The sequence below is a fragment of the Carettochelys insculpta genome, chromosome 2 (genome assembly GCF_033958435.1).
Source record: "Carettochelys insculpta isolate YL-2023 chromosome 2, ASM3395843v1, whole genome shotgun sequence".
Classification (NCBI taxonomy): domain Eukaryota; kingdom Metazoa; phylum Chordata; order Testudines; family Carettochelyidae; genus Carettochelys; species Carettochelys insculpta.
In genome coordinates, this window is record NC_134138.1 from 24,909,474 (window position 1) to 24,934,884 (window position 25,411).

A 25,411-nucleotide genomic window follows, 5' to 3' on the forward strand; every position below is an offset into this window, starting at 1 on the left:
AATCTGGACTATTAAAGCATTTACAATTAGACTCTCTGCTGCCACTCAGTACTAGCAACTCCACAATTTAATTAGTTTACTACACTACCTATTAGACGTGAAATTAAGACAACTCATGAAATGGCCGAACGCTATGTGGACATTTCCATCAGTAGCAGGAAATACCCAGAGAACAACAAAATGACTCAGAGGACTGACAATGAATTAAACAGCCTCACCCATCTAAGGATTTAGAGCTGTTAGCCCCAGGTACTTGTTTAGCCAGCCGAGCTTGAGTGAGAGCAGCCACACGCCAAAAGATCTGAGATGTTTGGATTACCATTAGCAAATGACCATCTTATGCCAACTGGAAAGGCAGTCTGTTCAATTCAGCACCTCATTAGTAATCTTCGAAAAATGGCTATTTTGAAGATTTGTGCCTGTGTAGACACAGCCTAAGTGTGTGAGTAACTCCATGGAGGTAATTGGGATTAGGCCCTGATTCAGGAAGGTACTTCTGTGATCTGTCTTGCAATAACAAGAATAATTCAACTCTGCATGCACAGTGACACTAGCTGCAAAAATCTGGTTTCTAAAGGAATTGTGACTATGGGAATTAAAGATGCCTCCTTACTTTTCCAGTGTTCATTCAGAGTGAGCCTTTTGGAAGTAGGGGTGTCATGTAGAAAGAAAACTGAGATAAACTCATGGCCGTATTGAAATTGATAGCAAAACTCTCATTGATTTCACCAGAGTCAGGATTTCAGCCTCATACTTCAGTATGTGCATGGTCTGAAGCTGGCTTTAATCACACATTGTAAACTTGGTGCTGGGGTCTGTGTCTGCTGACATTTCTCACAGTGGAGGGGGAAACTTTCCAGTCAGTTAGCTGTGAACTCAATTAAGGAAAGGCACTGTAAAAATGAGGCTTCTGAGACTGCTCAGCAAGCTGTGTTGAAATAATATTAGGAAACGGGGCGGGGGGAGAGTCTGAGATTAGTAAGTAGTAATAGTAATAAAAGTAATTTAATTTATATGAAGTGGAATATGGTATATGATGCACTTGTTGGGGAAACTAGTGCATCTGACTGAAACTCTCTCTTGACCAGAGGATACCCTGCAATTTAAGTCTAAGTACAGCGGTCTTTTCAAATAAATGTGGGTTTGTTGAGCAAACCAGTGTAAGATTGGTAAAAAAGTCAATCTCTTCCATTCCCTATGTATTGCGGTTACATACAAAATAAAAATTCAGTCTTTTGGAAAATGTTTATTTTTATTTTCATAACAAAAAGAATATATGAACACCCATAGTCTGGAAGAGTCCATACTCTGGCATAACCTATTTCCCAAAGGTGCTGGATTAAAGATGTTCAAGTATATTTAGATTGTAGTCCCTGTCTCAGAAGAGTTTATTTTTTTGTTTGTTCAGAACCTAACACAATAGGACCATGGTCCATGTCTACGGCTTCTAAAGGCTGTGGTGTAATTTATTCATATCCTATTGTCTGTGTAATGTGATAGAAACAGATTACACCAATTGGGAGAGATACGCCTTACTGCAAACAATTGTACAGTAAACCCTCGAGTTAAGCGGGGGTTGTGTTTCTGCAACCCTCAAGTAACTCGAAATTTGGTACCAGTTGAGGGAAGCCAGGAACCAGGGGGCAGCCTGGTTCCTGTCTCCCCCATTGTTTGTGGGACCCAGGAAACTGACCAGCTGGTCAGTTTCCCAGGTCCTGCAAGGGGCAGGGAGCTGGGAACCTGGCAGCAGCCTGGCTCCCCACTTCCTTGCACTTGCAGAGAGGGGAAACTGAGCAGGGCAGCAGCCTTGGTCAGTTTCCTGGCTCCAGCCAGTGGAAGGGAGGGGGGAACCAGGAACAGCCTGGCTTTTGGTTCCCCCCCACCCCTTGGAGCCAGGAAACTAAACAGGGCTGCTGCCTTGTTCAGTTTCCTGGTTCTACAAGTGGAGGGGAGCCACTAGCCAGGCTGTCTCCTGGTTCCCAGCTCCCTGACGCTCTGGGGACAGGGAAACCACTCCTGTCAGGGACAGCAGCCTGACTTGAGGCTACTGCGCCTGACATGAGCAGGGAAAAGCAGCCTGACTTGCAGCTGCTGCCCCTGACAGGAAACCGCTCCTGTTGGGGTGGCAACCCTGTAACCTGAGATATGTGCGGCTTGATTCCATGTACCTGGCATTCACATTCAATAACTTCTTTGCTAGTCTTTAAAGTGCTACTTCACTGCTTTTTGTTTTGATAGTGTGTAGACTAGCACAGCTTCCTCTTTGTTACTACTCAATAACTTCTGGTTTGAAATGTGTATTTTTGGCTTTGTTTTATCTAGGCTCATAGCACCCCAGTTGCTACAGTAACTGAGTGTTTTGCAAATTTATTAGTGACCTCAGTTTTCTTTTTCTCTCTAGTCCCTCCCCCTGGCCTCCTCCAGTGAGTTGGAATTAGTTTTTGAGGAGTAGCTACAGTTGATTGTGCTCTGGGCAGGAGGAGTAACCAGTCAGTTCATGTGCTGTGCCTGTGTTTTTTCCAGCAGATCTGTTGCAAGTGAAAATCAACACTGGAGACAGAAGCTGCACTTTTGTCTTTGTTGTTCTTTTGTGTGTGTGTGTGTGTGTGGGGGGGGGGTGTCTTATCTAAAGAGGATCAAACCTGAACTGCGTTACAGTAGCTGCTACCTCAACTAACTCCTACTCCCGCTACCAAGGACAGTTACCAGCTTTGATACCATCTAAAGAACTGTCAGACATAGGTGTCTTTCTTTGTAAAAACCTTCTCTAGATAGAGGTGAAAAGGGAAGGATGTCATTCAATGAAAGCCTTACTCTAAACTTAAATGCTTCAAGTGTTAACTGTTTCCCCTTGTTTTCTGTCTGTAACAAAGGGATAGAAAGATGTTTAATAGTGTTTGCCATGGTAGTAAGCAGTGCTAAGGTCTCTGCATACCAAATGTTATTTAATACCATGTAATGCTGGACAGTTTTAGGGTCACCTTAACACCTTTTGAGTCTTTGGTGGCATCTCTTCTGTCTAAACTAATACAGCAGAGACCAGTTCAGGGGATACTTTTTTGTAACCTTGGTTTTGATTTTTTTTTAAAGGAGTTTATTGGAAAAAAACAGAGAACGGAGAGTGTTTGGGGATGGAAAGATTGGTATTTTTTGTCCAGCTCCAGTTCCATAGTCCAAATTCCAACATCATTCTGAAATCTCACTCTACGGCATTTATTGAAAAGTTCTGTCTCTTAGATTCGTGAGTGCCGGTCTAGTTGATAGCTCTGTTTTTTCCTTGGAACACAATAACCATGAACAACAAGAAGTCCTGTGGCATCATATAGACTAACAGATATCTTGGAGCATAAGCTTTCATGGGCAAAAGACCTGCTTGCTTCTGACAAAAGCTTATGCACCAGAATATCTGTTAGTGTATAAGGGGCCGCAGGACTCCTTGTTGTTCTCGAAGGTACAGATTAACACAGCTACCTCTCTGATACTAAGAACCATGAAATGATTCCTCTGGTACCTTGGGCCAATGTCACAAGAACATTGAAGATGAAGACTAGGACCCTAAAATGCCCAAAGGCCTAGGTACAGAGAGAATGGCACTGGTAGTCGTTACTGTGGTATCTGAGATCATCACAGGCTTTGTTTGTTCTCAGCATCTCTGGGGGGTGAAGTGCTGTTGAACAGATGTGGGAGCAGAGGCGCAAGGGAGGCTAAGTGGCTTGCCCAAGACTTGCAGGAAATCTGTGGCAGGCTGGGGATTTGAATTTAGGCTTTTCCAGTCCTGGGCTGTAACATTCTCTCTGCTGCTTATGTTCAGCAAACAGGCTGCAAGAATTCAGAATCCATGGTTTGGGGTTTTTTGTTTAAGGACAATGTAGTTTTAAAGGACCAGCAGATAAATGTTACAAGGCTTATGGGGATGAAAATGTATTAAACAAAAACAGATTTTATTGCTTTACTTTGATCATTTTGTATTACTTCAAACACTGAATTCCGAATGACAAAATTCAGTGAGCACTACCATACTCATTATTACCGTGTCTCTCTCTTTCAGGGAAGTTACCCAGTTTGGGAAGATTTTATAAACAAAGCTGGGAAACTGCAGTCTCAGCTTAGGTAAGTTTCCTATTGCACAGCCCATCCCTTTCGTATGTGTGCACATACCAAGCATACTGTATAGTTTAAATGGTGCTGCATCCTTGATAGCTTATTTAGCATGTTTTAATGACTTTCATATTCACAACCCATATATGTAAACACTGTACCATCTTTTACAGTTTTTGTGTATTTTAGAAAAATAGTTAATTTGCCAAAAAGGACTGTAAATTAATTTCACATTTTCATCTTTTCATGATTTCACTCCTCCTGGAGTACTGTTGTAGGACAGTTTCATCATTTTGATTGAATGAATCCATAACTTTGAGTTGAAGCGTCCTTACGTTATTTTTACAAATTTAAGATGCAAAAGGCTTATTAAATTACAAGAATCCTCTAAATATTGGGTAGCCTAAAAACTAGGATGAAAGATTTTGCTGCCAAGGGAATCCCAGTGCTGGGTCATTCAGCAGCAATTAACGACAATTGAATGGGCGTCAGTATACAAGGCCGTGTCTACACTAGCCCAAAACTTCAAAATGGCCATGCAAATGGCCATTTCGAAGTTTACTAATGAAGCACTGAAATACATATTCAGCACCTCATTAGAATGTGGGCGGCCGCGGCGCTTCGAAATTGCAGTGGCTCGTCGCCGCGCAGCTCATCCAGATGGGGCTCCTTTTTGAAAGGGCCCCGGCAACTTCGAAATCCCCTTATTCCTGTTGGCAGAAATCCCCTTATTCCTATGCTCCTGCAGCTAGGAAGACATTGTTTTGGGCAGTGTGCACGTGCTTGTCCTCACCTGCCCCGTTTTGATACCAGTAACTGATATCAGCCGATAGGAGTAAGGGGCTTTCAGAGTTGCCGGGGTCCTTTCAAAAAGGAACCATGTCTGGACGAGCTGCGTGGTGGCGAGCCGCTGCAATTTCGAAGTGTCGTGGCTGTCCGCATTCTAATGAGGCGCTGAATATGTATTTCAGCACTTCATTAGTAAACTTCAAAATGGCCATTTGCATGGCCATTTCAAAATTTTGGGCTAGTGTAGACGTAGCCCAAGTGTCATTTTGAATAAATTTTCATAGCATTTCATTAGTAAAATATGATTCAAGCTGCTTCTCTATCTTGTTATGATTTGGGGTGGGTACCTGGATCAAGAGACTCATAAAATGTATTCTGTTTACATAGAGAGAAGGCAGAAATTTGTTTTTAGGAAACAAGTGAGTTATATGTGTCTCGTGTGATGTCAGAAAACCCACAAAAATCCTGTATGGTTGGTTGCTGGTGTTTGTGCTTCTTTTTTCATTCATTTCCCTCCCAGGGGGTATCCCATGTGGGTTTCTCTTTTGTTAGTGAATAAGTAAAAGGACAGAAGGAGGAACTGTGCTTCCCCTGACTCCAGTTCTGCTGTGTACTTATCTGTTTTTAAAGATTGTTTTCAGTTCTCTTTTTTTCTTCATGTCCTTCTCCCCTCACGCAGCAGCCCTGTGATGTGGGATTTGAAGCATTCTTCTGCAGCTAGGAAGGCATTGTTTTGGGCAGTGTGCACTTGCTTGTCCTCTCCTGCCCCGTTTTCATACCAGGAAGGCAGTTGCTATGGGTTGGGAATATTGCAAGTCCCAGAGAATTTTTACAGGACTGGGCCCAAGTGTCACTCCAAGTTGCAGATCATTGTTAAATACACTTTGGATTTTGGGAGGCACAACTGGCAACAGCCTGGCTGGGTTCCTAAATGTTCAAATGTCTGGCCAGGTTTCAAGTTTTCCTTGAAGTTTTGTCTTGAATGGCCAGGACCGGGAATTGGAACCATTGAGATTTACTCCAGGGAGTAGCTAGGCCCACTTCTTTATCTCCTTTCTGCCAACATCCTCAGTCTTACCTGGCTTCCTCCTTCTGCCACCTTTTCGAGCCTGGAACCTGTAGAGGGTTCTTGGTTGTTACTAGATAACCTAACAAAACAAAACAGCAGTCATGTAGCACTTGAAAGACTAACAAAATGATTTATTAGGTGATGAGCTTCTGTGAGACAGACCCACTTCTTCAGGTCCCATGAAAGTTCATCTCCTAATAAATCATTGTTAGTCTTTCAAGTGCTATGTAACTGCTGTTTTGTTTTGTTAAAGTACAGGCTGACATGGCTACATCTGTTACTACTTGATTATCTGTATTAGTAGCTACAACTCAGGTTGTATTAATGGGTTATGGTAAGTACAGTAATACACTGAATTAGTAGATACTGGTACAGATACACTCCCTCTCAGGGGTGTCCCCTTTTTTTGAAAGGACAGATATGGTAACTGTAATACAAATGCAGTTGTGGCCAAGCATGGAGAGGAAGTAACATGCTGTAAGAATTGGGGGCGGGAGAGGAGAAAAATGAGTGAAGCCCTTCAGGGGTTTGAAAGGTTACTGCATAATATGTCCTGAAGCTAAGGTGCATTAAAGAAACTGGGGGCAAGCTGGAAGTTTCTAGTAATTTATTTTGGAAGTCTGCCCAGTTGAGAGTGCTTTGGAAACGGTTCCAATTCCTCTGACATCCTGGATAACATCTGTTCAGGACAGTTGAGCAACTCCTCCTCTTTTGACAGGATGTCCAGAATCCAAAATAATCTCCATATCTGGCACACTTGAGCCAGCCAGTCCTGGCCCTCTGCTTTGTCTTTTCAGTACATCTCTGTTATCATCAGGAACAGCCATGGGCTCAGTGCCTGTTGGCGTCCGATGCCTCCATCACTATTTCCTTCCATCTTTTCCTATCCAATGCGGAGTGGCTTAGTTTCTGTAGACTAGCTCCACACCAATCTGCTATATCATCTACCCAGTCTCTATAGGGTCTGCCTCTCCTCTTCAAACCTTCCATTATGCTGAATACCAGGGTCTTGATTTTTTTTTTTCCATCGTTCATTCTGCAGATAAGCCCGCATTGCTGTAAATTCTGTTGTATAACCTTGTGTAATAGGTTCTCTTTTGGCCTTATCTTCCTGCATAATTCCTTGTTGGTGACCTTCTGTATCCATCCTATACTCAGGATCTTTCTATAACAAGTCCTCTTCTAATATCCTTCTCTTTGAATATTTTGTTGTCAGCCATGTCTCACATCTGTACAACATGCTGTTGAATACACACATTTTCAAGATGCTCTGCTTTGTTCCTAAGCTAATTGCTTTGCTTTTCCAGTTCTTACCATCTCCATCAAACTCACTCTTGCTTTTGCTATTAGAACATAAGAACATAAGAATGGCCATACTGGGTCAGACCAAAGGTCCATCCAGCCCAGCATCCCATCTGCCGACGGTGGCCAATGCCAGGTGCCCCAGAGAAGGAGAACAGAAGACAATGATCAAGTGATTTATCTCCTGCCATCCATCTCTTGCCCTTGTTCTGAAGGCTAGGGGCACCATACTTTATCCCTGGCTAATAGCCATTTATGGACCTAACCTGCAAAAATTTATCAAGCTCTTTTTTAAACCCTGATAGAGTCCTGGCCTTCACAGCCTCCTCGGGCAAGGAGTTCCACAGGTTGACTGTGCGCTGTGTGAAGAAAAATTTCCTTTTATTAGTTTTGAACCTACTACTCATCAATTTCATTTGGTGTCCCCTAGTTCTTGTATTATGGGAAAAGGTAAATAATTTTTCTATATTCACTTTCTCCACACCATTCATGATCTTATATACCTCTATCATATCGCCCCTCAATCGCCTCTTTTCCAAACTGAAAAGTCCCAGTCTCTCTAGCCTCTCCCCATATGGGACCCGTTCCAAGCCCCTAATCATCTTAGTCGCCCTTTTCTGAACCTTTTCTAATGCCAATATATCTTTTTTGAGGTGAGGAGACCACATCTGCACGCAGTACTCAAGATGTGGGCGTACCATAGTTTTATATAGGGGAAGTATGATATCTTTTGTCTTATTATCGATCCCTTTTTTAATAATTCCTAACATCCTATTTGCCTTACTAACTGCCGCTGCACACTGCGTGGATGTCTTCAGAGATCTATCCACTATAACTCCAAGATCCCTTTCCTGATCTGTCGTAGCTAAATTTGACCCCATCATGTAGTACGTGTAATTTGGGTTATTTTTTCCAACATGCATTACCTGACACTTACCCACATTAAATTTCATTTGCCATTTTGCTGCCCAATCACTCAGTTTGCTGAGATCTTTTTGTAGTTCTTCACAATCCCTTTTGGTTTTGACTGTCCTGAGCAACTTGGTGTCATCTGCAAACTTGGCCACCTCACTGCTTACCTCATTTTCTAGATCATTGATGAACAAGTTGAACAGGATCGGTCCCAGGACTGACCCCTGGGGAACACCACTAGTTACCCTCCTCCATTGTGAAAATTTACCATTTATTCCAACCCTTTGTTTTCTGTCTTTTAACCAATTCCCGATCCATGAAAGGATCTTTCCTCCTATCCCATGACCACCTAATTTACATAAAAGCCTTTGGTGTGGGACCGTGTCAAAGGCTTTCTGGAAATCTAGGTATATTATGTCCACTGGGTGCCCCTTGTCCGCATGTTTATTAACCCCTTCAAAGAATTCTAATAGATTAGTTAGACACGACTTCCCTCTGCAGAAACCATGCTGACTTTTGCCCAACAATTCGTGCTCTTCTACGTGCCTTGCAATTTTATTCTTTACTAGTGTTTCTACTAATTTGCCTGGTACTGATGTTAAACTTATCGGTCTATAATTGCCAGGGTCTCCTCTAGAGCCTTTTTTAAATATTGGTGTAATATTGGCCGTCTTCCAGTCATTTGGTACCAAAGTGGATTTAAAGGATAGGTTACAAACCACTGTTAATAACTCCACAATTTCACATTTGAGTTTTTTTAGAACCCTTGGGTGAATGCCGTCTGGTCCTGGAGACTTGTTACTATTCAGCTTATCAATTAACTCCAAAACCTCCTCTAATGTCACTTCAATCTGAGTGAGTTCCTCAGATTTGTCACCTAAAAAGGCTGGCTCAAATTTAGGAACCTCTGTAACATCCTCAGCCGTGAAGACTGAAGCAAAGAAATCATTTAATCGCTCCGCAATGGCACTGTCTTCCTTGATCGCTCCTTTTATATCTTTATCGTCCAAGGGCCCCACTGCTTTTTTAGCAGGCTTCCTGCTTCTAATGTATTTAAAAAACATTTTACTATCGTTTTTTGAATTTTTGGCTAGCTGTTCCTCAAAATCTTTTTTGGCTTTTCTTACTACGTTATGACACTTAATTTGGGAGTGTTTATGTTCCTTCCTATTTTCCTCACTAGGATTTGACTTCCACTTTTTAAAAGCTGCCCTTTTCTCTCTCACTGCCTTTTTAACATGGCTGTTTAGCCATGGTGGTTCTTTGTTAGGTCTCTTACTGTGTTTTTTTTATTTGGGGTATACATTTACGTTGGGCCTCTAGTATGGTGTCTTTAAACAATTTCCATGCAGCTTCCAGGGATTTTAGTTTAATTACTCTACCTTTTAGTTTCTGTTTAACTAGCTTCCTCATTTTAGTGTAATTCCCCTTTTTGAAATTAAATGCCAGAGTGTTTGACCGCTGCGGTGTTCTTCCCAACACAGGAATATTAAAAGTTATTATATTGTGGTCACTATTTCCAAGCGGTCCAGTAACAGTTACCTCTTGGACCAGATCCTGCGTTCCAGTCAAGACTAGATCGAGAATTGACTCTCCCCTTGTGGGTTCCTGTACTAGCTGCTCCAAGAAGCAGTCATTTAAGGCATCAAGAAATTTAATCTCTGAATCCCATCCTGAGGTGACATGCACCCAATCAATATGGGGATAATTGAAATCTCCTATTATTACTGTGTTTTTTATTTTGATAGCCTCTCTAATCTCCCTTAACATTTCAGCATCACTATCACTGTCCTGGTTAGGTGGTCGGTAATATATTCCTAATGCCATATTCATATTAGAGGAATGAATTGTTATCCATAATGATTCTATGGAACATTTTGATTCCTTTAGGATTTTTACTTCATTTGATTCTATATTATCCTTCACATATAGTACCACTCTGCCACCCGCACGACCTGTTCTGTCTTTCCGATATAATTTATATCCCGGTATGATAGTGTCCCACTGATTGTCCTCATTCCACCATGTTTCTGAGATGCCTATTATGTCAACTTCCTCCTTTGAAATGAGGTACTCCAGTTCACCCATCTTATTAGACAGACTCCTAGCATTAGTGTAAAAGCACGTTAAAAAACTACCACTATTGATATGTCCGCCTTTCACAGACGCGTTGGATTTTTTTATATGCGATTGTTTCACATCTGATCTTGCCCATATATTATTTCCCACGTTCCCTATCTGACTAACTTCTAGGGAATCCCTATCTATGGAGCCTCGTGTAAGAGAAGTCTCCGTCCGATCCAGGTGCTCCCCCACACCAATCGGCTTTCCCCCACCTCTTAGTTTAAAAACTGCTCTACCTATTCTAGTCACTATTCCTTCTTACGTCTAGATTCATATGTTACGTGGCTTCCCAGATACTTGAATTTCTCTACGTTCTCTAGTTTGATCTCATCTACAATGATCTTCCTTCCTTTTCCTTCTCTCCTAATACCGTTGTTTTTGTTTTATCGATGCTCATAATCGGTCCATACCACTTCCGTTCCTCATTTTAGCACCTGCACCATTCTCGCTAGCTTTTCTTCATCTTCTTCAGTGGTAACTATATCATCTGTGAACCTCAAGTTGTTGATTCTCATCGCATGCACAGATATCCCTTCTACCTCTTCCTTGATCTTGTCCATTGCTCGCTCTCTAGGTGTGTGATGAAGATACTCGGCGATATCAGATCTCTTTGTCTCGTACCTCTACTCATTCTAAACCAACTTCCCAACTCACCACACATTTTCACCGCTGCCTCCGCATTGTCATTGATATCCTTCAATAACTGTATCAGTCTGCTATGTACTCCATATGACTCCAACACTGCCCAAGTCACTTTCTGATCTATACTGTCAAACACCTTCTGAAAATCGACAGATGTAGATGTTCTTGTTCATTTGTTGAGCTTTTTTGTATCAATCTTAGTGCCAATATCTGCTGTATGGTACTCCTAGCTTTCCTGAATCCTGCTTGCTCATCCACTAGGTATTCTTCTATCTGCGATCTTAGTCTCTGAGTCAGTATCGTCATCCTTGCGTAGATGACTCGTTAGGTCAATCATTCTGTAGTTCTTGCGCTCCAGTGCGCTTTCTTTCTTGTGTATTGTCACTAGCAGGAATCTTGTCCATTCCTGTTCCTTCCTTTCTTTCCATGCTATATTATATAGTCAGTGTATTTCCTGAATCATGTTTTCTCTACCATATTTGATCATCTCTCCAGTGATCTTATTTCTAGGGCTCTTGTTATTCTTTAGTCATTTCACTGCTCTTTCTACATCGCCCTTCAAAATACTGGTCTTGCACTCGATGCTCAGTGGAGATACCTCTTTCAGTTCTTTGAGTCCCTCTGAGACACTCGGGGCCAACTGTGTTTTGTATAGATCGATGCAATATCTCATCCATCTCATCTCAACCTTCTCCTTGTTCAGGAGCACCCTGTCGTTCTCATCTTTGATTGCCGTCTGCTTTAGCTGCCACTTCCTATTAACATTCCTGATCATCTTATGCACCTCCTTAGTCTTACACTCGCCATAATATCTCTCTGTATGTTCACTCTGCTCCTCTAACCATTTCACTTTTATCCTTTCTAGCTGCTTTCCTTACCTTGTATTTCACTCTATATTGCTGTGCATCTCTAGCCTGTACCATTTTCTGGCTTTTCAGTGTGGGTTTTCAGAGTTCCTCTGCATTTTGCTAATTTTCTTTATGGGCTCAGTGACAAGGGATATTCTTCTCTTGCCCATAAAAAGAGGCTGAGAGCACTCTGCCTGCAGTGCTGCAGCATGGACCTGTGTCACAGGTTGTTCCTGTGAAGCTGACCTCCAGAAAGACATGTCATCTGGCAGCACCTCAAAACTTCAGTCACCTCTCATTCTTCCCAGTCAGGACAATCAGATCCCGGCCTTGCAGTACTTGAGGACTGGAAGGATAGAGGAAGATTTCCATGACTCCCACTTATTCAGTAACTTTGTTTAGAAGAGGGGATGTTTGCCCTCTGGGACTGTAGCTCAGCTGCTCAGCCAGTTATTTTATAGGTTTTATTCAAAGTCCTTCTCCTCAGCCACCCACTCTCTAAAAAGATAATTTCCCTCGCAGGTGCTTTAGTGCCTCTTTGCAAAGACAGCTTGAGGATTCTCTTTTTGGACTAGGCTAGCAGTAAGAAAACAGTTCTGGAAAATACGAAGGTAGGAAGAAGCATGCCCATGAATAAGTATTAACAATTAGCTAGAAAAACACTTCTCTTTCCCCAGAGGCTGACCTACAAATGGCAGTATACAGAGATTCCTCCTCCTGTCCCTTTGAGGCCATAATCTCTTTTGAACCCAGATCTTGGATCACAAGATGAAGAAGGTTCTTAGGAGGAGCTCCGAAGCAGCTATAGCCCAGCTCTAAACTGCCATTTGTGTACCTTGTATTTTGAGTGCGTGTGCAAAGTGAGGGTCAGATAAAATCTGACGTGCTAGTGAGGTTTCAGCTCTCCCAGGAGAACCATTCTTTCTCTACAGTTATGGTCTTTGTTGACCGCACACAGCTTTCTGCTCTTGTTTTGGATTCGATGGGCATGGCCAGGATGGAGTTCTGTCTGTAGGCCATGATGGGGAGACTTCTGAGAAACAGTAACGCTGATCGATCTCTTTAAAGAGGGACTCTTGGAGTGATCTCTCTTAACTGATGTTTGGAGAATGGGATTCAATATATATTCACCTATTTTTCTCTCTGCCTCACTGTCTGAGTACAAAGTGTTATAGTGCCACTGTTTTCAGTATTATCCCTGAAGTCCTGTCCTAATTTCATTTAAATCAGGATACGCAGACTGTAAGTCAGAAGAAGAAAAGCTCTAGCACAAAGCTGTAAAGCGTGGAGGCCTGCAAGACCTACTTATTTAGAAAACTGGAATCCACATTTGTCCTCTCTGAGGATAAAAAAAGTCAAGGGACGCCAGTGGCTAGATTTGCTATCTAAACAGATAGAACTGTTTGTCTGAAGTGTGCACTTGGCCGGCCTTCCTTGCTCTTTGAACCTGAAAGGGAGATCTGGTTCACTTCCCAGGCAGAACAGGCGAGCAGGCTGTAGCTGAGGAAGTGCAAATCTCCCACTCGGTGGTCTCTGCGGAAGTGTTTTCCGCATACTGTCTCTGTATTTTCAGCCATAGACAGTGCCTATGGATGATGTGCCCGCTGGGCATTCCTCATAGCTTGGTGGGCCTGCTTCCTGTCAAGGGTGTTGGTGGGATGTGGGGGAGGGGTTTTGTATTCTGTATCTTGTGCGTCAGTACCGATGCAGTTTTCTTCCTCTGGTTCTTCTGCCTTTGCTATCTTTTCTCTTCTGTGTCTTGGGGACGTGTTTGTCTCCTTGTTGTGGTGTGACTGTCTCTGGTACAGAATGGACTTCTTACTCCTAACTCCTTTGTTTTGTCCTTGTTGTCCATGTTTATATGTAACGTGGCATTCTGTTTAGCTTTAGGGGCAAAGGTGGGGGTGGGTCTGGCTAGCTCAGCAACTGAGTGCAGATTCCAAGTGGTTGCTGACCTGCGTGTCAAGAGGAGAATGATGTAACCATTCATCTCGTCTTAGAGGAATTGTAGAGCTGAGAGCAGTCACCGAGTATGAATATTCTCCTTTTCTCACTGGTCCTAAGGTCCCCAAAGGGGATCATGGGCTATATCTCTTGGAAAGTATTCCTATTCTTTCACAGTTAGTGGGGAAGCTGGCACACTTGAAATAAGAGCTCAAATGTTGTGCTTAGGCTAAGATTTGACTAGGACTAAAGAGAGCTTACTTTGTCCTTATCTTGGGATTTTGCCTACAACATACAAGTGCCTTCTGAAAATACTAGTGGCTTTAATTTGTTGTATAATTAGTGTGGTATAGTTTGTTTAGATTCTTTTCTCTGGTTGTTTTAATATTGATTCAGCAGATAAAATCTGCTAGAAGGGTCTGGCTTCATCTTTTTGAAATAACACCTGTCTTGTACTTTTTCACATCTTCGGCATTAGCATGGCTGCAGCACAGTCCATAGTACCAGCATGAAGCAAGGAAGAGATTAAGAAATGAAAGCAGAAGAGGGCTAAACAGCAATATAAAATAGAGGGGGATTTGTCTTATTATTGCCCTGGCAAGATCCCACTAGTTTCTTTGTAAGCATAAACGTTTTTGACACTAATTAAATAGACAGCGACGAGACATAGCTAATGTTTTGTTATTTGTATGCATTTCAGGACTACAGTAGTAGCAGCTGCTGCGTTTTTGGATGCCTTTCAGAAAGTGGCTGACATGGCTACTAACACACGTGGTAAGCAGATGTGTCAATATTTAGTTTAGCAGAATGCCGTGTGCAGTTTATACGATTTGTGGTAATAAAAAAAAAAACAAAAAACCTAACTTGTTACCACTGAAAGGCAGATCTGGTAGACATCTGTTTAATGGGCTTTTACTTTGCCTACGCAGAATATGAGATGGTTTTGGAAATACTTTTTGAAAAATGTTATAGCTCAATAATCTAGATTTGTTTGACATAAATAATTCTGAATATTTCTTAATAGCTCTCTGCATTACATGCTAGTGATAAATATTTTAAATGTAGATGCATTTAAATCTGTATGCATATATTCTCACACTGACACTTTATCCCATAAATAAGTTTAAAAGAAATGTGAAGCCAGATCTGTAGCTGGCTGCAGTGGTTGGAGATTGACTAAATACAGTGGAGCTGTGCTGACTTGCACCAATGGAGAACCTGGCCTTTTTGTATGTAGGGGAAGAGGCCATGGTTCCTGGATGTCAGAGGCATTTGCCTGGCCCTTCGTTTTAGAAGACTCTTCCTTTATTCGCCTCCAGTCTGTCATGCCCTATAATTTCTCCTTAACTTGCTAATTAGTGTCCAGAATGAATTCTCCTGGCCTCTAGAAGGAAATCAGGGATGTCCAAGTTCATATGGGGTGATTGTGCAAGTTTGTTCAGGAGTAGACAAGTATAAACAGTGCAGCTGACAATGCTGCCGTATCCCTGCATGAGTGGGGGAGCAAAAGGCAGCTTGTCAGTGGTACGCCAGATGAATACTGATCAAGGTCACAAGAATTCTGATGTCTCTGCAGAGGTGGGACCTGCCCTTTGGCTGCACAGTCCAGCAGGGCTCTGTTTAAGAGCTATTCCAAAGTGAATATAGAACTGTTCATCAAATTATTTTTGGTAGCTTCTGGCTTTGGGGAGGTAAATCTATATATTTGGTCCTAATAAATTCATGCTAGTGTCTAGCTTGGAGTCATACTGTTTCCCTAATGTACAAAAGTGTGAGGTTTAATTAGCAGTGTGCTAACTATCCAAGCCACACTTATCTTTCTGAGAGTAGTGCTAGCTGCTGAAACAGGTGTTAAGAAAGAACACTATGTGAAAACTTTGAAGAACCAGATATTGGTTTTTAAAAGACTTGCATTCTGCAGATCTTAGATGAAGGAATTTCTCATCTACTATGTGGTGGTATTCATACACACATTAAAAAATGGCAGCTCACACAGATTGGACATTAGGCCATGATTGACTGACCTGGCTGCCTATGTACATGACAGGAAAGGGACCAAACTAGATATCTGACTGAAACTCGGATCCAAGGTGAAACATTTACATTCTGAGCCATCTCCCCATCCCTTAGGTCCAGGCTTGGCTAAGCTCTGCACTGGTCACTGAAGGGGCTTTAAGGAAAAGAAGAAAAAGAGAAATTTACCTGTGTCTTGTATTCTTGACCATAAAATTAAATAATGTGGGTCTCTGCAAATTGTTGCAGGTTATTTTACACCTTCTTTTCCAGTGGTGTTCTTTCTTTTGTGCCTGGTATCCAGCACCCCATGCCAGCAGCTGTTCCTGGCAGTGTGGTTGCAGCACTCCCAGTGGCATGACCCTGGACAAGGAGGCACCATGGCTGGGCAAGGAGCTAAGAGTGGTACAGCTGCACTGCTGGGCTTCACTTCTGGTGCTGTATTCCAGGTGCAAGAGGTTAACAATCTTCCCCATTGGCTGCAGTGGCTCTTGGAAGTAGACCCCAGCAGATTTGTGGATCATGCCGTGTATCCCCGTATATCCAAATCCATGGGTAGATATTTCTATCTGTGCAAGGCTCTTAAGAAAATGTCCTTCCGTAAAGAAGCTCTGTAAATGGAGTCCAGTTAAATCTGTGTAAGCCTTGCTGTCCTTCTGCTCTTCCTCTCCCCAAACTGAAATGAAAGAAGGGAATTTTGACTTATATATAGAAATTGACATTCAGACCAAAGAACTGAAATTTCAGGCCAGTGGCTTTTCCATTTTTCCCTGCATATGGTTATGAATAAGCATCTTGCATTGTACCCAAAACAAAACCTCCAGGAGGTTGTTCAAGTTGTGTAACTCCTTGTAGCTTTTGATGTAGATTGAATGAAATTCTGTTCCCTTTGAAATCAATAGTAAAACTCCTGTGATTTCACTGGAGTCAGGGTTTTATCCAACATCTTCATAAAAGTATGAGTTTTAAGTGAAATCTGGCTTGTTTTGTGATGAGAGGATATGTTGCCTGTTTGTGGTTTTACTCTCTGAGGAGTTACTACTTTGATATGTAGGATTTAAGACAGAACTGTACTAAATGTTGCCTTTTTTTGTTTCTTCATATTTTATCCTTCATAAATTGTGTATTTCTTTGATCTTCAGTGTTCTCTGTTTGTATAGCTTGTGCCTGATACAGCAAAAACAATGGTCATTTCATAAGCATTTTTATCCCATCTGGGTTTATATTAACTGAAGTTAGCGAAGTGTGCTTTCGTGTTTTAAGTATGTGAAGAGAGGTGTATCTACTCTTAATTTGTATGCAAATGTTTGGGGGTAAACTACAAGGAGGAAATACACATGCATCCTGTGTACCGCTAGACAGAAGTCCGAGCAACTTGGCATGCTGTGAATTGTAGGTATACATTCTCATTGGGTGACCAAATGTTTCTTGGATAATTTTAAAAATGCTGTTCTACCTATCTCTTTCAGCGAGACGGAGTTATTCCCTAATGGAAAGTAATGTGATTAAATTGTAAATCTGCGTGCTGTTTTTTATTTGTAATCTCTTACTGTTTTACTGGAAGTGTTTTGTTATTTTAAGGCCCACTGTTCTAGCTGATGAAAGCATTTTATCACAGTCAGTCAGCAGTAGCCTTCTCTGGCTACTCATCCATCTGCATGCATCAGCATTTGCTGTAGAGGGCAGAAATAGTCTATGTATATAATACATAAATATTTGCAAATATTCTTGCTCTTGTATATGGGGAAGATCCAATACCTTTGCAGGTACTAGAGGATGATGGGCTGTATGCAGCATCCTGCTTCATTTCCATGAAGTATAACACTGAACTCAGGCTTTTCTAGCACTCCCTAACCACTGCATGGTACTTGAGGTCCACCACCCCAAAGTGCTGGTTATTCCCCTCTTATCTACCAGTGTCTCTCTAAACTTTGCCATCTGTGTGTGGAATAGATGTAAGTGCACTGAGTCATGTATTAATGTGCACTATTGTTTCCTTTGATTTTTTTTTCCATGTATGTGTTGAATAAATCTTACGTGCACCAAGGAATGAACGGATGCACATCACCACTAGAAACACATGCTGCTGGTTGTGGGGGCTATGCTCGTCAGCGGGGCAGCACCTGAATCTCTCCTGGGCAGCTGCCCAGGCACTCAGCTTACAGGGAGCACTGGTGTGTTCCACTAGCGGAAACAAGACCTAGCTGTGGGCGCTTTGCTAATCAGCTCAGGGGTAGGGCATTAGACTCACTCCTACAGGGCTGCACAAGTACCCAGTTTTCAGGGAACACTGCTATATTCCTGTCTGCATGGTTCTCAGACTTTATTGCTCTTCAAGCCCCTTCTGACAGCGTAAATTACTACACGACCCTAGGAAGGGAGAACTGGAGCCTTAGCTTTCCTGACCCATGCCTCCGTGGGAGGATGGGGAGACAACCAGAATTTGCCTGCAGCCCTAAGCCGGGTGGGAGGAGGGCCTGTAGCCTGAGTTCTCTTGACTTTAACTTGGCAGATTTTGCTTGTTAGACAGTTTTTATATGTATGTTGGGACTGGAGTCTTTGAGGTGGAAGGTTCTAGGAGGGGGGTGTAAAATAACAGTATCGCAGGTCGGAGTGCAGCAGTGTGGAGAGCTGTGCCATGCCCTCACTCCTCACTTGCTAGCTCTTAGAGTAGCAAAGACCCACAGCAGTGCATTGTGAGAGTCCGGAGCTCGTATATTGAAGCAATAGCTCATAGTGGTATGAGTAGCTCTGGTCATTTTCGTGGTGTGTGTGTGTGTGCTACCCCTCATGCTGACGATGCTTACTCCTGATGTGTGATCAGACACATTCATCCATGAAATGAATCGATCAACGAAAACTCTTTCCATTGAACAGATGCAATAATAGTGATGAGCTGCTAGGTATTAGTGATATTTATATGCTGGATACAGAATTTACTATAAAGCATGTGAACTCCAGCAGTATAATAACATTCTGTACAGGAGGATTTATTTCACTCTAAGGAGGCAGTGTGGTCTGGTGGATTGACCACTGGCATGGAGACAAGTACACCAGACCAAGTTCCAGCTCTGAAATCGATGCAGAGTGGCCTTCATAATGCCATTGGGCTTGCATAATTTAGGACAGTGGTTCCATCCTGGGGTCTGTGGACCCCGGGGGTCCCCGAGGGTATTACAGGGCATCCATGAGAAAAATAGAAGACTTAAATAAATTTCAAAGTTACAATCAAGTATTATTTTTAAATTCAGTATCTTCCAGTAATGATAATTGCTGTAGGAAAATCTATGTTGTGGTTTCCTTTTTGTTTAACAAAGGGTACATAGCAGCTAGAATTGGCTTTGATGGAGGTCTGTGAATGGTTTGGGAGTTTGATTTGGGGGTCTACATTAGTGAAAAGGTTGGGAACCAATGCCTTGGGATAAAAGGTACATGTAATGGGTGCTGACACTGCTGGATACATTGGTTCGACTATGCATTTAAAAATGTATGCCGTTGAGTCTTAATACAATTGCTGTGTGACCCTCTTGAGATTTGTACCGAGTGCCCCAGATTCCTACTGATTTCTATGGAAGTGGGCTTTTCTTCAGAAACTCCCAGGGTCAGGTCTCTTCTCCCCCTCACTCCTCCCCATCCATAGTAGGAGAGAATTTTTACCCAGAGTTTATGGGAGGATTGGTTAATGTGTAAAACCTACCGTCCCAGTTCAGCAAGATTCTTGAGCTAGTGCCTAATTTAAAGCATGTGAGTTGTCCTGCCGAAAGGACGAGTGGAAGTTTTATTTTATGTCACAATTAAAAAAACAAACATTATACAATACAATCACTAAATGTCCTGAGAATGATTACATGAAATAACAGTGAATAATGATATATTGACTATCACTAGCCACTGCCATTGAGTGGGATTTTAAGAAATGCTCAGCATTGTCATGACAGCTCCTCTTTTAAGTCTGTGGTAAAGATCCTATTGGCTACAGATGGAGGAGTTAAGCTAATACTGAGTGTTTTGTTAATTCCACCCTTAACCAACAAATGATGATGAATTTACTTTGCCTAGTAGTAAAACCAAACTGTGCCCCTATCCCATTCTGGAAAGCAGTTTCTCCTCCCACCTCCTCTACATATCCCCCTTGTGCTTCCACTAACCCTCTTCACTAGTTGGTTTTTGCCAGTTAGGTGTATGTTTTAATACCTTGCTCAACTGAGGTCTGTATAATGGAGTAAGTATTTTTAAACCCTCATTTAAAACTCTGACAGAAAAATTACCTCAGATCCATTTAGAATTTTTTGGGGTTATAAAGAATATCTTTCCCTAAGTAATGCAAATAATTATTTGGGTTCATATTTGTTATACAGTCCTTTAACTGAGTTTTTTAAATAAAGCTGTGCATAGTATATACATACTTTATGGGTTCTTGTGACATGTGCAAACTGATCTAGCCGTTGGTATTTTACCGGGGTCATTAAGAATAGAGCTATTGTACAGGGACATCTAGGTCATAGTCTCTTTGTATAATCATATATTACTTGTTTGTCCATCATTATATATCGGAGCACTGCCAGAGTAGTTATTAAAATGCTTTTCCTGAGTTACTAAAAAATTACTGAACTTTCAAATCCTAATTCTTCCTGCTTTTTTGAGGAGAGGACAGATAGACTTGAGACCTGAGGTCAATAATCTACTCTTCTGCAAAGATCCTCTGTGACCTTTGGCAAGTCATTTAGTCTCTCTGGGTTGCAGTTCCCCATCTTTAAACTAGAGATAATAGCCATGCTGTACCTCAGTGGGGTGTTGAGAATAAATGCATTAAAAGATGGCAAAGTACTTTGAGATCTGTTTATGCAAAGCATTACATAAATGCATTTTTAGGCATTATTATTTACTTTGCATTTTGCTGAGGACAGACAAAGGACAGCTGGTTTGGTCTAGTCAAGCCCCTGCAAGGGGCAGCTGCTCCAGAGCGAGACCTTTCCGAAATAGCAGTAGCAGCGGTGGCAGCCAGGGCTACAGGCCCCTTTGAAACGTTGCAGCAGTGCTGTTTTCATAAGTTAGTTCAGTACTATTGCATTTTAGTTTAAACCACTGAAGGGGAATATGGTCATTTTTAGAGACAATATCGTAGAGCTTCACTTCTGACCCAGCCTTAATCAGTGTTGGCCTTCCATTAAGTTTAGATGGTCCTACTATGGTCTCTCATAGCAAGAGCCTATTAGTATGTTCAGAGCACTGTTAATTTATAAAAAAAAAAAAATGTATTTTTGTGCAGTTTTATTGTGCAAGAAAGTTGTTGTTTTTTTACATACACTAATTTTCTCTTTGTGTTCACGGTATTTTGATGTGCTGCCTGCCTGGGAATGGATTTAGAAACTTGAAAATGAAAGTGGGAGAGGAGTAGTAGCATTAGGCTAATATTTTATAGCTTCAGAGCGAATACTTACATTATCCCTTAAATCTGCTTTATTGAGTATTTGTAGGGGGATCTGAATGTACTAAGTGGGAAGGTTCCGTCTTTTTCTTCTTTTTCATGGGTGTAGATTTTGAAGACTCGGGGAATGAGAATTTTACGTGGGATCTAACAATTGATTTTGAAAGTGAGATTGTTAAATGAGTCCATCAGTATCCATTTCACAGTCCTTTTTTTCCAGCTGCATTGACGTCTTAGAATAACTGAGAGAGCTCTCCTCTGGATAGTCTAATTCAATGCATGATGATGCAACTCAGAGGCCTTGTTTCAACTTGACATGTCCTGTAAGGGGTACGCCTTCCTTTCCCACATGCAGTGCAGTGTACTTTAAGACATCCGTGGTATTTGTTTCCAGTCCCCTTGAATCTACTATAGCCTGTGAGGAGTGAAAGGTGTGATAGGCACATAACGGTGTTGTTAGACTGCTAGTGAGATGTGTGTCAGAAATGGTTTCCTAACGGTAGGCTAGGACTCTAGGTTAGTGGGGGTGGAGGCCTGTGAGGTGTAGCAATGGTAATACATCAGAGAGCAGCCACTTAAGATGTGTTTGTGTTGCGGCTGAGAATGTGCCTACCAGCCCAGATGGACAGACCCAGATTAGCTCTGTTTAAGCAAGTGTGCTAAAAATAGCAGTGCAGATGCTGAGGTGTGGGTTAGGTGCCTGACTACAAGCCCACTTCCAGCGTCAGAGATCAGCTGGTTTGTGCCTCTCCCCATGCTGCTGTGTCGCTAGTGCTGTTTTAGTGCACTAGTTCAAGTCTGACTGTCCTGGGAGACATGCTTCCAGCTGCAGTGCAGACCTGCTTCCAGGGACCCTCAGTGCATACTCTAGATGCTAGCCTGTGTTGAATTTTTTCAGCATCTGTGGTGCTGTTAACTGGATTAAAGTTAACATGGGTATGCCTACCAGTGCTCAATCACAACTTTGCTTCATAGCATAAACTTTGAAGTGAATATAGCGCTGGGTGCAGAAAAGCAATGTAATTTCCCCAAAATCTGTTCTCCCTTTTTGTCTGGCTCTGTGGTAGTCTCCAATGACTGGAGAGTTAATACAAATGAGGGCATTAGAAGAAGTATGGGAGTAGAAGTGGAGCTGATAATGAGGAGGGGATTTAGTCAGTATTAAATGATTTTTTTATAAACGTCTGCTTAATTTTGATATTAGAATAAAGGACATCTTTGTTAAATATGGGCCTTCAGTTAAGAGCTTACAATAAATATCCCTCGTCTTTCTCCCTGGTCTGCTCCCAAACAAATAAAACTCTGGGATAGTCAGACCCTACACACATCCATATTTGTGAGGTGTAAATCAAGCAGGAGAAAAAATACAAGTAACTCTATCACTCCACCGGTATGAGGCAGTTTAAAATCCTTTGCAGGTATTTTTTAAAGTTGCTTGAATATATAGTTACTTACAGTCTGTGTCCTGTAATTTGAATTTGTGCAGGTAATAGTTTTAAAACTGTTTGTTTTTAATATTAGAGCTGCAGAATTAAGAGAGTGCATAGGGAAGGCAGGTAGTGTTGTCCGTGTATTTGCATTTCTCTTTTCCTGTGCATAGAAAGTGAGTGCAGTGTTAGTCACTGGGCTGCATAACTATCTTGAGAATTTGTGATATTCAGCAGAATTGACTAACAATGAAATGAGTTGAGACCTGAGTCTTTTGTCTTTTGCATGTAGTTTAAATCTTAAATCCATAAGTACAAGAGATTTAATGTTGTGTTATTTTGTTTCTAGCTAGATTTTTCATCTGTGTATTTTTCCTTAAGGTCAAGTGTAAAGGTATCTAGGGATTCATGTAATCAAAATTGGTGCTGCCTTGGTACTTCGCACGGAGGGGAAATTTCCAGTTTGATAAGTAAAATAATCACTATGGCAACCTACATGGCCACCTCGTCCATGTTGCTGTGTGCAACATGGTGTATAAATAGATGATGATGTCTGTTTCCTTAAATTGAAGTTTTTTTTATAATGAAGCTGCCTGTCTTTTGAAAAGAGGTTGAAATACAGTGAGGAAATGAGTTAAGCTGCTGCAGTGATTTGTATTCAGGCAGCAACAATGAATAAATTTAATTGTAGGGGTTTATTTAAAAAAAAAAAAACACCGACACCCACCAATATTTGGGAGGCTGTGCAAATAAGAAACGGGCAGATGTATAGTAAGGAAGAGCTTGACACCTTTCCTGATTAAAAATGCAAATCTATTCGGCAACATTCAGAAACCTTGTTGCTGAAGGTAGAGGAAGCATGAGCATTAGATATGCGTTGCTATTTAATTAATAGCAGCAACATTTATTTCAGAGGTACATGCTTCTAATACTCTGAGGTCTGTAGTATCAGGCCCTGATGCATATAGATGGACCCCTGTGTCCATGTGGTGACCCTTAACTTTATTGGACTCCAGGTAGGTAGTGTTCTCTGCATACATATTGTTCCTTGCAGCACTGGGAACAATTTTTTTTTGTTTTGTTTTTTTTGTTATTTTTTGGGGGTTGGTCTTGAGTTACAAATGGTAATTACCTATAAAAATCCTGTTTCTTGGGGATCTATGAAGATGAGCATAAATCATAAACTGTTTCAGGATTATTTCATTTCACTAATTCGCTGAGCTGGAGAGAATGACTTTTAAAAACAGGTGGCTGAGGTTTTGGTACATGGGCTGTATTTACAAGCAACCATCTTCCTATGGTTGGAGGTCCCCTTTCAGGCTAATTCAGTCATGATGTGGTTGGTAGTTGGTGTATAACCATACTTCTGTATTAACCACAACAAAAGAGCTTTTTATATCCCCCTGTAAATCTGTTTGCTAGCAGCAGTTGCCAAAGAGATGCTTGTGTTTGTTTGTTTTATTTTAACCTATTTGTCTTAAGGCCTCTATAAGAAAAGTAAGTATAAAACCATTAGAATTGAATTGCTCACCCTTTATTTAATTTAGACTCATAATGATGGTTTGGGGGGATGCTGCCCAAATAAAAGTACTATATAGGTGGCTGCTGTGGCTTGCCTATCTACTTTTCTATATCCCACCTGAAGCCTGATGAGGCCACCTCTCCAGATGAAAGGTAGTCGAGTCTCTAGATGACTGTTCACTCCTTGGCCTCTCTGGTTATGACTACACTGCATGTGAACACCTGTGGCTGGCCTATGTTCAAGTGACATGGACTGTCTGGTGTCTGTTAAAGGGGCTGTTCAATGAGAGCATGACCGTTGTGATGGTAGCTTTGGTGAATAGGGGAATGTGGGCAACAGGAGTAAGATTAGCAGTGTCTGCTTGTTTCCTGCAAATCACCATAGCTCTTTGCCGACAACTTCATTTAGCTATGTATCAGTCGATGCAGGATTCAGACCACTGGTCTAGGAGTGTGTCTTGTTATGTCTTCTTTAAGCCATTAGTCCCCCTCCTCATCTCTGTTCCTTTACATGAGTCCTGACAATGCAAGGCAGATGATTTGTGGCACATTATAAAGATACACCCTTTGGGCTGGAATGCCCCTCGCAGTTTTGTTTCTGACAATGTAAAGGACACAAGCAAATGTGAGACTGTAAGCTTTGGAAGTTTAGAATTGCACATCCAGAACAACAGAGCTCTGTTTAATCCTTGAACAAAAGATCCAATGGTATTTGTATTGTCTGAGGCTTTTCCCCCCTCTGTGATATACTGTCTGTCTCTCAGAAGGATGCTTGAGCTATTGTTTTTGATGTTTTAATTATTCCCTGGAGGCTAAAATCTTCCACGTCCATTTTTTGTGTGCCCTTACTGCAGAGGTGTCAGCAATATCAGTTGCATGGCTTTGCTCTGTGTGCACACATGTAAACTAGTCAGGGCTGTTCCCCTGGCCAGGAGGTTTGCTTAGTGATATGATTCATCCCATGTTTGCTGCTCAGGGGAAGATTATTCATTTGTATGAAGATAGTAAGGTCTTGCTTAAAATAAATAGGCTTCCTGCATTTTCTTGCCGGTCTGTTTGCTTGTGAGCTGTTGGGTGTTGCTAGCTCAATGATTTGCCTCTGTTGCAAGTGTAAGTTGGTTTTAAAATGAGGCATCGCTGGCAGCTAGAGCCTAGGCACCTTTTTGGTCTTGTTTGTTGAATACTGGGGTAGAAATATCCTCTTTAGGCAGAATTCTGAGCCCCAGAGAGGGAAGCCCTTTTCGTTGTCAGATTGTACTAGAAAACTAATATCGACCTAGGACAAGAGACTTAT

At 41.7% G+C, this 25,411-nt stretch overlaps 1 protein-coding gene across 10 annotated transcripts in view; it reads left to right on the forward strand.

Annotated features, from left to right (window-relative positions):
* MTSS1 (MTSS I-BAR domain containing 1) overlaps window positions 1-25,411 on the forward strand; it is a 189,742-nt gene that overhangs the window by 23,245 nt on the left and 141,086 nt on the right. For all 10 annotated transcript variants that reach the window (XM_074986673.1, XM_074986672.1, XM_074986674.1 and 7 more), the window contains exons 3-4: window positions 4,049-4,110; window positions 14,429-14,502. In XM_074986673.1, coding sequence (XP_074842774.1) covers window positions 4,049-4,110; window positions 14,429-14,502 — 136 coding nt within the window. The remainder of the gene's footprint in view (window positions 1-4,048; window positions 4,111-14,428; window positions 14,503-25,411) is intronic.